The sequence below is a fragment of the Perna viridis genome, chromosome 2 (assembly GCF_037379345.1).
Source record: "Perna viridis isolate PV_CMFRI_1.1 ecotype Kerala chromosome 2, ASM3737934v1, whole genome shotgun sequence".
Classification (NCBI taxonomy): Eukaryota; Metazoa; Mollusca; class Bivalvia; order Mytilida; family Mytilidae; genus Perna; species Perna viridis.
The window spans coordinates 33,329,007-33,342,308 of record NC_142446.1 but is presented as its reverse complement, the minus strand read 5'-3'; the positions used below and the strand labels follow the sequence as shown (position 1 = coordinate 33,342,308).

The 13,302-nt window shown below is 31.4% G+C and overlaps 1 protein-coding gene and 1 long non-coding RNA gene across 3 annotated transcripts; one reads left to right on the top strand and one right to left on the bottom strand.

Moving 5' to 3' along the window:
• Positions 1-291: 291 nt before the first annotated feature.
• Positions 292-9,678, bottom strand: LOC148624715 (ras-related C3 botulinum toxin substrate 1-like). 2 transcript variants are annotated; one of them, XM_088567563.1, is made up of 5 exons: positions 9,565-9,678; positions 8,500-8,571; positions 5,903-6,020; positions 4,950-5,012; positions 292-3,185 (listed from the first exon to the last, which is right to left on the bottom strand). In XM_088567563.1, exons 1-5 carry the CDS (start codon positions 9,597-9,599, stop codon positions 2,901-2,903), a joined length of 573 nt encoding a protein of 190 aa, XP_088423689.1. In that variant the 5' UTR covers positions 9,600-9,678; the 3' UTR covers positions 292-2,900. The 2 variants fall into 2 exon arrangements, with proteins under 2 accessions (XP_088423689.1, XP_088423690.1); XM_088567564.1 differs by lacking the exon at positions 8,500-8,571 and having other exon boundaries at positions 9,565-9,659.
• Positions 4,438-8,730, top strand: LOC148624716 (uncharacterized). Its single transcript, XR_015919744.1, has 3 exons — positions 4,438-4,544; positions 6,841-6,895; positions 8,011-8,730. It is a non-coding gene; the product is annotated as an uncharacterized LOC148624716 (long non-coding RNA).
• Positions 9,679-13,302: the final 3,624 nt, after the last annotated feature.

Genomic DNA, 13,302 nt, shown 5'->3' with positions numbered 1-13,302 from the left:
GTATATGTAGTTTCTTTCTCAGAAGAACACAGATTTCCCCTTTTGACTGATATACAAAGTACCATGGAATTATCACCGCCTATTCTGGTTCTTTAAAACCTCGCTTTATACCCTTTTGTGCGGGGCGCCGATTGGGGCTCTTGTGGTTTTGTACTCCAAATTAAAATTTGTACAGACAAAAGTGAGTTTTGTTCAACAAAAATGAAACAAGACAAGACAAGATAAATACTTTATTAAAGTCTCACCTAATGTACATAATATATATTCAGTCTAAAAATACTTTTATAAAAATACATTAGCCACTATTTAAAGAGTTATGATAGACTACAATAACAACATTTAAATACTAATTATATAAAACACTATTTAATATATAATAACACATTATTGCAGATTTTGGCAGTATGAAATTGCATGGCATCATTACTGAACATAAAAATAAATTTTTGGTCATCAGACATGTTCATATAATCATCATAAATAAAACAGGCATGGGTTAAAAATCATTATGTATATCTGCATATAAAAGACATTCCAATAACATGTTTTTCATCTTCAACACTAAACAACTATTAAAACTGTTTTCTTCTATACATAAGTTTTCGTATCAACCGGTTTTGATTTTTATCGGCGCTACACCACACCGAAATTTAGAGAAAGAACTTCTATATTTACCAGGCTTGTTTCTTATCAAATAATTCTCTTTAACATAAGTATTTTAAAATTTTCTGTATGTACGAAGTTTGCTTGTATCAGTTTGACATAAGTTTACAATACCATTCATGTTTTTGACATAACATAGTTTGTATCACACAAATAATCCATATTAATACTCTTTAATTTTGTATTAACCTTATATTGCCACGCCAGTTTTTAATTTTCCTATTTCCTTGGGAATTACCCCATAAAAACACCTTTTTGTTCACTCTCTCATCACCCGTTTTGGTTAGTCTAGACCAATATCTCAAAACACAAGTCCATTGTTTTACGTTACATGATACCCAGCCCATATCACCCATACAGAGCCAAATTTGGTGTGTATTTACCGACACAAATGAAAAAAAATGCATTCCTCTGTTTATACATAAATACTCCTTCGTGTCCCATATTACAGACACTACAAGAGAATCAAGACGTTTTGTGTACACAGAGTATTGAAATCCACCATTAGCTTTACATTTAGTTATCAACAACCTTAATGATCTACTGGCTGATTCATACAATCATAGCTTAAAAATTCGGTTAGCAGCAGACCAAGATGATTATATAATCAGAAACAGTAGCAACAATTTTATCGTTAAGCATAAATTGATAAGAAGTTCTTGACACTGACTGTGTTCTGTAGTGAATAACTTCTGATTTATCACAATTAACAATTAAGTCATTTTTCAAACACCATGAATTAAGTACATCCAACAATTGTTGTAAATCTTTTTTATTTTCAGCTAAAAATACAACATCATCTGCATATAATAAAATACAATTTTTTTCATCATTAATATCAATTCCAATATCCAGCTTCTTAATGTCGTCAACAAGATCATTGATAAATATATTAAAAAGTAAGGGATACAATATACACCCTTGTTTCAAACCACTATTACATCAAATCTGTACAATGCCCATTAAGTTTAACACACGACTGAACATTATTATATAAAGCCGTAATTGATTGTAATATTTTGGAGCCAATATGAAATGAATGCAATTTACAAAATAACAAATCTCTGTTTATCCAGTCATACGCTTTTTTAAAATCAATTAACTCAGCAAATGTAGAAAGTTTTTTTTTAATTTCCTTGTCTCAATTATAGTTGTTAAAGTACTTAACTGATCTGTTGTGTTGCATCCTTTTTGCTCATCATGTAAAAAGTTAATATCATCAAGTTTGTTAGTAAGGCGTGCATTTAACACACCACAATATTGTTTATATGAAACAGGAGCCAATGTTATACCACGATATGACATCGGGTAAATTTTGTCTGACGTCGAATTTTAAGGGATCGGAGTAATTATAATTTTGACCACATACGAGGCACTTTTCCAGAATTAAAACAGACAGTAAACATTTTAGATAATGCTATTAGCACAGTATGGTTTTTATACAGTTCAACCGGAATTCAATCACACCCTGGATTTTTTCCATCTTTGAAAGTTTTTAAAACATTATACACCTCTACAATAGAAATTTCACAATCAAACAAATCATCTACATGTATTGATTCATATTAACACTATGAAAATGACTTTCACTATTTCTACTGAACATATTTGAAAAATCAGATTTCCTTTTATTTAAACCTTCTTACGTATTACATGATACTGAACCATCTTCTAACCTCCATTGGAATACCATTTCAGATTAACAAAATTTATTACATACTACAAATTAAATTTTGTCATACAAATTAATCTTTTGTCATGAAAAAATTTTTGTATCACAGACTTTACTTTTGTAACCCAATTTGTATATTGGATAACAAAAGTCAATTTTGTATGCAAATTAGTTTAGTTTGGATTCTGTGAACTAATTTACGTACAAAACTGAGAAATATTATAAAAAAAAATTGTCACACAATTCGATTTTATGTTTATAAAATTGAATTATGTCATAACAAAATCACTTTTGCATGCAATTTAACACAAAATTCAATTTTGTGTCACAAAAGTAATTTGTGTGTCACAGAATTCAATTGTGTGTCACAAAAGTTAATTTTGTATACAAATTAGTTTACAGATCCCTCTGGATATGCAAATGAATTCTTTCATCACGATTTTGTAAGAAAGAATATTTGTTTTATGAAATAAAATTTTGGCAACTTCAAACTTAATTTTATAAAACAATACAATATAAACACCATTGTTTTGAAACTTCGCAATAACGCCTGACAACAATAATTTCATAGGAGTACACAGGTTTTCTTTTTTGGCTTAATTTTTGAATGTCTTGGAATTATTATAGCCTTAACTGCCTCTTCAAAAACAATTTTTACACCCTCTTGAGTTTTCGCCGAACACTCAACATACGAAACGGCATGTATCTTGTCAGCTAATTCTTGTCCCTCTTTATAGGTTACATAATTACTGTCATTTGATTTATGGTAATCATCTGGACGAGTATCTAATTTAGTTCCAACTAAAACAAACGGTGTAATTGGACAATGATGTGTTATTTCTGGTATCCACTAGAACATAAGAAATTTTTTCATTGGACAAAGAGAAAAAATCAGTAAAAGCGACAAAAGAAGCTTAAAATTAGGTGAACAAAGACGCAACACAGACAATTCAGACGTTATCATATGAATAAATTATGCATTTTAAAAACTATTAATTTCCCTTTCATGTGCAGTAATATATTTTTAGGATTTTGCTTTGATATTGTCATTTGGACTTGCCTTGAGTTTTGTCTACTGGTTTTTAGTAATATGATCATGACTGTAAGGCATTTGAAGTCTTCTTTATTATTTTTAATGTAACTTTTGTTCACAAAGGTCTCAAATGATTAGGTATAAATGTCAGGATTTGTCGTGTCCGCCATCTGATTGCAATACAGCCTGGTCATGGACTCAATTAGGTGTGGTAATCAAGCTTGTCTTAGCCTTTGTTATGTATACTGAAGTGCCTTCTGAAAAGCAGCGATGACTAGCATGTGCAAGTCAATTCTGCTTTTTGCAGTATGCGTAAAGTGTATTACAAGTACGATCACAGTTCATCACCTTACACTGTCAAGCGACAGAAATGCTGAGATCGATAATACTAGTACATGTCAAGTATTGCAACTTGATCGTGTACAGAGGACACTGAAAGTCACAAATATTCTATTCCCGAGACCGGGAACTTAAATGAATTTATTGTCATCTTTTATCAATTATAGAAGTCGCAACATCTTTGGTGAGTTACTGTGTGATTAATTTTGTATTTTGTTTTTTTTTCCTTTTTTTATTATTTGTTTATCGCAGTGTCGAATCATATGAGATACTGAATGCACGTCTTGTATTGTAATATAGTTTATGTAGTGTAAAAAAGCGTTTTAAGTCGAATTACTTGTGCTTGATCCAACTGTCGATGTTATATTGACAATAAAATATGTTTAAACTGAATTAAACTGAACCAAGACGCCAATTTATCTTTTGAAATCCCATGCTAGGTCAAGTAAATAGTTCTCGATTTAAAAAGTCTTCATGATCTTCGAAGATGTTATTCGGTCGTTTTTATACTTTCATGCAAATGAAAAACAAACAAGATATAAGATACATCTGAAATTCTGAATGTCGGCAAAAAACCCCGAAGCGTCAGTAGTTGAATTATTAAAATACGTCAAAATAAAAAAGAAACTAGAAAACAACAAACAAACAAACAAATATGGCATAAACGTGAACACAGGAAAGAAAGACGATCTACACACACAATGTAGCGAACAGAACAAAATTGATTACACACAAAACTGAAGATAAGGACAACAAGACGTCACACAAAAACCAGGAAGTGGTATTTGGTGCTCTGAAGGGTAAAGCATGTCCTGCTACACCAGTGTCTTATTGCAAGTGAGTATAATCCGGTAAATGTCAAGCAACAATAAAGCAGCTCTCGCCACGAATCACGAAGAAGTCACGTCAAAACCAATTCCTCGATAAAAAATTGTACATTTTGTTATGCCTGCAAAATTTGGTGAAATGGAAGAAATCTTGATAAAATGTGTCCTCATCGATGTGTTGCTTTTTGTATATTTTGACAAAATCAATGAGGCATTATTCCAAACCCATTTTACATGGAAATCATATTGATAAACACCTTGCTTTTTGGTAAAAAGAAACATGTACAGAGAAAAAAGTAAATGAGCAACACGGACTTCACTAAAAACTGGGAGCATAGACCAGGTGCATGATCAATTGATTTTAGTAAATAAAAATACTAAAAATAAAATCTTAAAAATATTTTAACACACTTACATTGCTTAAAACATTACTAAAACTACTTCTATGTGAAATCGAGAAACATACCAAAAAGACATTCTGAAAATATAATCAACAGATCCATGTACAGAGTGAAAATCGATAGGTAATGCTGTACTTGGATTTTGAATCGAGACAATTATTTTGTATTTTATTTTTAAGGTAAAATTTAGTAGGAACGACTTACAAATAATAAAAGAACAATCTGTTTGCTAATTTGCTATATTACTGATGAAAAGATACGCGGAGGAATTTGCAAAAAAGAATCTTTATTAGAAATACTTAAAAGTTATGACGTCATTTTTGAAATTAATTTAATAACATTATAACTTACGAACGATTTTACGTTTACGTTTTGAGAAATCCACCACTATAACATACCATATATGTATCATGATTTGATGAATAAAAAAATGTCACTATTTGCGTATCTATCACCTTAAGCCAATAGTGAAACTATAAAACTTTCTTTTAAAGTTTAAAACAATCAGTGTTGCTTCTTTCATTGGTATCTTCATAATTAATATGAAATGATAATAATATAAGAAATCGCAAATTAAGTTTATGAAAGAGTGAAGTCATGCAAAAGGAACAAAAATATAGATTAATTAAACTGATTAGAATAGTAAACGTGGAGCACACAATGCCTGTAGTCTGATTAGTCTTTTTTGTCCACAATCATTTTTACTCTTACTGGATTAACTGAACGGTGGCACAACCTGGAGTAGTTTTATCGTTCCTTACAGATCAAATTAAGAACATACTGTGTCACGATCCTAAAGGTTGCGCATTCTGGTATTATCTAATTGTATCGATGAATTGGAAATTTATTGTTTAGGATCATAAACGGAATGCATTCAAGACATTGGTCCAAAACTACGTTGTTCTGAACGTCTCGCCGATGAATATGTATACTCATGTTCTCTTCGCCCATGAATATGGATACTTACGGTTGAAGGATAAGAAAGGGGACGTAATCTGGCATAGTCGGATTGCCCTGAAGTGTCCCATAGCCCTAATTCTATTTGACGATCATTCAACTTTATTGTGGTCTTATAATTGTCAAATCTGAAATATATAAAAGGCATGAGATTTATTTAATAAAGTACAAGTTCCAATCATTGTTGTAGGTTTTTTTTATTCTTTTGTTGCGTAAAGAACACAACAAAAACAATTTGAATACAAATATACGAGAATGAAAATGGTGAATATGTCAAAGAGACAACAACCTTACCGGGATGGAAAATGTCAGACCAAGGCCACCCATGGGTCTTCAATGAACGACGAGGAACCTCTCACACCACAGGGCAGGATACACCTGGCCCAGAAATATTATTATACACAGGTTCAGCGAAATGTGCAAAAAATATTACACAATCAAACACAGCTAAACATCAATTAAAAAAGGGAGGTCAGAGTCCCTTGTTAAACAAAAACAAACAAAAAATTCCAATTCTTCCCATGTGGGATCGAAAACCACGGTACATCATAAGTCATACACAATAAGGACACAACCCTTGTCATGCCAAGAGTGCTTTTAAGTATAGTGTGGTAGTTTCTGTGTAAAGACCATATGAGCGAGTCACTGTTAATACCAAATGCTATTTTTAACGATTTGACAACAATATTACAACTATATTCCTTACGATAAGCCAAACTAACTACCTATTTTTCAAGCTTATAAGACTCGTTTATCATTGTTGCGAAATTATAACTCAGGTTAAATAATGTAAATAACTTTATTGAAGTAATAATTGAAATTTATAAATTTGATTTAAAAGTTGTAATATATAAAGGCAAATTTCACTTTTGTTATTAACTGATTCATATCTACAATGGGAAAATAAAACAAAAACTACAATATGTTTTTGCTCTTCTATGTTTTTAGAAAAAGTAGATGACGCTTAACCTACTGGTTCACATGGTCTCTGCTCCCAATTTTGGTGAGTTCGAATAGATCATTTATCTTTGTTTCTTTGTGCGTAATATTTTGATTATTTTATATTTTTGTTCTCTGCGGTATGTGTCTGTTTACCATGCCTTGTCTTGGTTCCCTTGATTACTCTTTCACGCTCGTGTTACTGAGTATGGAGCGCCAAATTAATATTTTCAAAACCTTTCTTCCGTCCATAGTTCCAGGATTATATTATCTATATTATACAGTAATAATTCCATATATTTGTGCTGTCCTGCACATTTTCGTTACGAATATATATGGTGCGCCAAACTTTCAAAACTTTCCTTCCGCTATCAGTGTAATTCCAATCTAGTTCGCATATGTCTTTTTCATGTATTATGATTGGTTGATCACCTTCTACAGCCTCCGCAGTGAGATTTTTTTAAATACAATGTAAGCTATTTTCTCCGTTGTATGTGTCTATTTTCTCTTTCGAGTCTTTATACTTTGAATACATTCTTTTGATTTCCGCTCATATCCCATGATTACTTTCTTACACCGACAACAACAAAAATCTAAGATTATTTCAACTTGCTATCAAGTTTCCATTGGAATGTTGAACAGATTGATTTTTTTAAGACTTGAAACTTACAAAAACACACATCGTTGGTGTAGCAAAATTTATGGGCCACATAGTTTTTTCAAGAGAAGTTTCGTGTTATTCCAATAATATACCCCAAATGTAATAAAGTTGTAAATACTGTTAGCTGTTAATGGTTTTTAATACATTTTGATTTTAACTGTAAAAAGTAAAAAAAAATAAATTCTGAAAAAAAATAGTAAAAACCGAAAATGAATAAGTCCACGAAAATTGTATACTTAAAATGGGAATACAACAAACGATGAAAATAAAATGTACATAGAACTAGTGCATGGTTGGTAACTAGAGGTTAACATCATAAAATATTTTTGAGGTAAATGAAACGCACATTCGAATGCAACATTCATTGTAAATTCATTGGATAACACCAATATATTCAGAACTTCAATTCCACGATTGACTGTATCAATTTTTCATGCTTGCGCAGATTTATTTGAAAATAGTTTTATTGCTTTTTTCACAGATTTATTTGAAAATAGTTTTTATTGCTTTTTTCACAGATTTATTTGATAATTGCATCAGGATGCATGGATGTTACCTTATTGTATGTGAAGATTTGCCACTCTCAAATTCACGTTCAATTCTTTAAGGACAATACAGATGTCAACTACCGACTTTCCGGTAAATTTCAGAATTTGCCACGTTCATCTTTGAAAATGTATGTCAAATACTTAATGGTATGACACGGACGCTTTTTAGCCATATATTGATTCAGTACTAGCAGTTAAATGAATAGAAACCAAAATTGCTTTTCCAAGGTATGAATACGATTTTACTGGAACAAAGATTGATATATTTGAATTTAGTAAATATTATAATAAAGTTGCCGTCCTTTAAATCGCAAAAGCCTGGCACCAATATGCAGACTGACATGATTATAATGTCGGAATATCTTATTCATACTCAAAATTCTGCTTTAAAGAATTCTTTCTGTTCGGAAAACGATAAACTGACATTTTGTTCCTCAAAATTTGCCCTCGTCGACTTACACAGTTGGTATCATGTCTTCGTTGAAAGTATTTGTCGAATAAGACATTAGTAAACAAGTCTTTCCCACATTCCTGAAAATCAAAATGCTACTAGTGATAATGCCATCGTGGTCATCGAAGTCCTATATGCCTTAATCTACCAGTTATATGATTTCTTTCTTAAGATGTTTTGTTTATTTCTTCCTGACAAATTATAATTATCGATCACGTTATAAAATGTTAAAAGCTAAATTTGGTGTTTGGTTATTGATGCCTTCATATTCTAAATGACAACAATTTTGCTGTAAAGCGTCTAATGTAAGGACGCAGATTTCTTCGCGTAATTACAGTAAAATATATCATAACAACACCCATTTAGAACTTTAAAATGTGTTCAGTTAAGACATATATTTGATTTATCAAGGTTCAAAATACTAATTCATCTGTTGTACACGGATTTTTTAGGGTTCGGTTCCAACAGGTTTCACTGTATTTTGAGTTGTATTTTGTATGTTTGTTGAGTGAATTCCCGAGAAAATAATTACCTGAAAAACTTTGAGCAGAGCTAACAAAGTAATACCACCGCTCCCTCCAACAAAACATAAAAGAAACTCCAAAAATCATTCGGATAAAATAACCAAAATAATACATACAAAGTAACAAAAGTAAATGACTCCACTAAAACATAAAGCATGGACCAAGTGCATCGGTAGGGTAAGCGTTTTCTGCTTTTCTAGAAACACGAACCAATTTGCTAATAAAAAGTCAGGAACAGGGTGACGATCCACGAGTGCAACATGACCACCATAAAGTTTTTGTAGTGATGACTTCAATCTTGTAGTAACATAATCCTTTTCCAGAAGTCTAATTGTAAGAAATCTAGCGCAGTTTCAATGGAATTGTGGATTGAAAGGGCATGTCCACGAACGGACTGACGGAAGGAAGGCATGATAAAAAAATGAATCCCGTTCCGTTGATGGTAAAAATATTGTCACACAATACAAATTATAAACTGAAATGATATATTGAAATATCACTTTCTTATTGTATCGTACAATTAACTAGGTAACCAATGCTTAAACTTACCCATCACCGACTACAACGATTTTAAAATATTCCATTCCGAAAATATTTACTTTTTAAACTTATCAAATCTTATTAATTGTATACAACTGAAAACCTATAAAACTTTCATTTTCCTTGAATGTTGAAGATATATTATAGCGATCAGTTGTTTTAGCTTCCTTTCTGGTTATCTCAAGGAAATAAGATGTGTGTTTTATCATTTCGTCATTGCGTTAGCCACAACACATTTGACTTAAAACATTAATTGATACCATATTTAAAATAGTTGGATCTACATGCACGACATTGTTCTCATGAAAAGTAAAACGTTTTTGTCATGCTCTTAATACAAATGAAATATTGTTTAATTTGAGTAAATCTTTACCAAAATATCTGCACATGCCTAATAAATCATAGACTGTTAATCGTTAATGAATATTTTAAGGAGTTTTAAGTAAATAAAGAAAATAAGGACAGAAAAAAATATAATAAAGACCGAAGACTTAAGGAGGTGGACTTAGGGTAAGGGACATATCTCATGAAATCAGTGATATGTTTGTATTATATTCAATTTTACCAAAGCCTATCAAGCTTCGTTTGAAGCAGAATAACATGAAACTAAGCTATTAAGTTAATGCGTACATATGATTGATGTAAAATGCTAAATACAAACGTTCCAATGATTTTTAAGAGTTGTGTCCCTTACCCTCGGTTTACCTCCTTAAAAACAAAAACAAAAATTAAATGGAAGGACTGTAATGAGTGAGATATTGTTTGAGACAGGACTGTAGTAATAAAATGAGTAGGTGGTTGTTTGGGGTATCGCGAGTTTGTATCCTTCTTAGCGTTTGAGCGCATGTTCAATTTCAAAGAATCATCAAGAGAGTGATAAAATAGTCAATTTTATCATAGTCAGTTTGTTCTATTTGTAATTTAAGTACCTCTCAAAAGTTAAAAGTAGAGGAATTAGTAGAGAATTGCATTAAACTATTTGGACATACTTCATTATCTTCCCAATCCAATATATTATTGGTAGTTTTACAAATGTAACTTTTTGAAACTTGTAAGATTGTTTAGAAAGTAGATATAAAACTTCACAACTTATTATTTTACCTTATGCACAGCATTACTAAATGAACTGTACTGGCATAAATTTTCTGATATGTTTGATACCGCTCTGTTAATGACACATTTCCATATGTCTGAATGGTCGATTGGGATATATTCTCGTGAAACCACAGTCACGTAATGAGAAAAAAAGGATCGACTTAATTGGACTTATTTACCGGCAATTATAGATAATTCTACTTATGTCCATAATTCTGTGAATTTTTACATATTTGTTCAAACTTTATTTTGTTTTCTTATATCAGGTTTTTAAATATATAATTTAGTTTTAATGTTAGAGTACTTTTATTCGTGGGTGCCAATTTTCGTGGTTTTGGGGACAATGATCAGTTCGTAGATTCTTGATTTGACAACTCTATCATACAAACGAATAAGAAAGTTACTTTTCGTTGGGTACCAAATTTCATAGTTTACCAAACCTACAAAATCCAAGGAAATCGATATTCCCCGAACAAAAATACTTTCACAGTTTCCTAATAACTTTATTCTGACGTATCATTTTTTTTTTTGAACACTTGCAGATAAAACTGATGATAGTGTATATGAGCATAAAAACAATCGCGAATAATTAAAGAAAAAACATGTTTTATGAACACTTTAAGTTATATAAAACACACTACATAAATATATAAATGGAACATCTTATATTAACGGCATGATTTGACAAAATGTTTGTGTTTGACTTTGTGTGATGGTTTTTGTATAAAATAATTAAACAAACTAGTACAAAAATAACAAGTAATTGAAAGGACAAGAAATAATATTATTTAAATATTCCAAATAGATTTTAACTACAAAAACAATAAAAAAGTCAAAATAACACATTTGCAATATTATTTTGATCTATTGTCTTCTCTCAATATCTCTGGTTTCTATTTTTATTCATATTTATCTGAAGTAAATTACGTGTTTATATGATCAAAACCTTTTACGTAAGCTCTAATGTGTCTAACTTTAAAAGGAAAAAACAACAACACACACACACACACACACACACACTTTTTGTCAATAATATCGATTTTTCTTCATTTAATTACCATTTATAAAGGAGTAATCAAGGAAACCAAGGTTATAGCGGTAAACAAAAGAATGTAATCCAGGGACAAAGACCAGACATGGAAAACAGACATACACAACAAAGAACATAAAGTAACTAAAATCTTACATACAAAGTAACAAAAGCAAATGAGCAACTCGGATTCCACTAAAAACTGGGAGCATGGACCAGGTGCATCGGTAGGGTACGCGTCCTCTGTTTTTCTAGAAACCCCCGCCGAGTTGCTCATGAAAAGTCAAGTCCAGGGTAGACAAAAGAGGAAAGGAAAATTATTACCCGTTGAATAAATCAGTTTTCATGCTGCAGATGGATACATCATAACGATCCACGAGTTCATGATGACGAACATAAAACTTAGTGATGACCCTTTTCCTGAAGCCCATTTGTTAGAGTTCTAGCGCGGTACAAAAAGTCTGCGTAGTTTCGGCAAGCTCTGGCATAACGTGTGAGTTGTGATATGAACACTCCATACGCTGGTGCTGAAGGGATGTTGCCACAGATGAAAGGAAAGTTGACAATTCTGAATGAAAAGTCATCACGTTTGTCGTAAAGTTTGGTCAATAGTTTTCCTTTACCATCGATTTCTAAGTGTAGGTCAAGATATGAGGCTGACCTCACAGTGTCTGTAGTATCCTTTATCTCAAGTTCTTTTGGGTAGATGCGATGTATCAAATCCCCGAAATTAGGAGTGTTTAAAGATAATACGTCATGCACATAGCGGACACTGAGACTAAAGGATCTAGCTAAACATTATTTTTTCTTTCGGATCAGATCACATATAAAGTCAGCCTCATAAGAGTGAAGGAATAGGTCAGCAAGTAAAGGAGCACAATTTGTTTCCATTGGAATGCCGACCGTTTGTTGAAAAACGCGTCCACCACACTGGACAAATATGTTGTCGATTAAAAATTCCAGCATTTTGTAAATATCTTCCTCTATATATTTGGAAGATGATTTGGAATTATTTCTTACAATGTATGAGGAATCTCTACCAAGAACTATATATTTGTATCTAGGTGTACCATCTTTTTAGGGAAAACAACGATGTATAATGCTTTTAAGTCGTGATTTTAATTGAGTATGCGGAATAGAAGACAATTCCTTGTAAAAAAAAAAACTGGCAAAGATTCCAAACAGTGCAATTCGTATGTACATCATGATGCAAAATTGTTACTTACAAATGTTATTTTTCATCATAAAGTCATCATATTATGTTTAGCTATACATATGTACTGCTCTTCATTACATGTATTGTAAAATTATGAACAGTAATATGCTTCATGTCGTTTTCCATCGGATGTTAAAACATTATCAACCAACTGCTCTTACTTCCTTCCTGGTAAATGTCAAATAAAGGATTGTTCAATTTAAAGGAAAAGTATTCTAACACTTGTCTATTACTTAAGTAGACGGAAGCATAAAATTGAAAAGGTAATCAAGGAAGGAAACCAAAATTGATCATTTTTCTTAAAAACAGAACGAATGTAAAATGTTTCGACGAAAAGTGTTACGAATTTTCAGACTGTTTTACAAAATACGAAATACAAGATAAATTTGTTATTTGTGGTGCATTT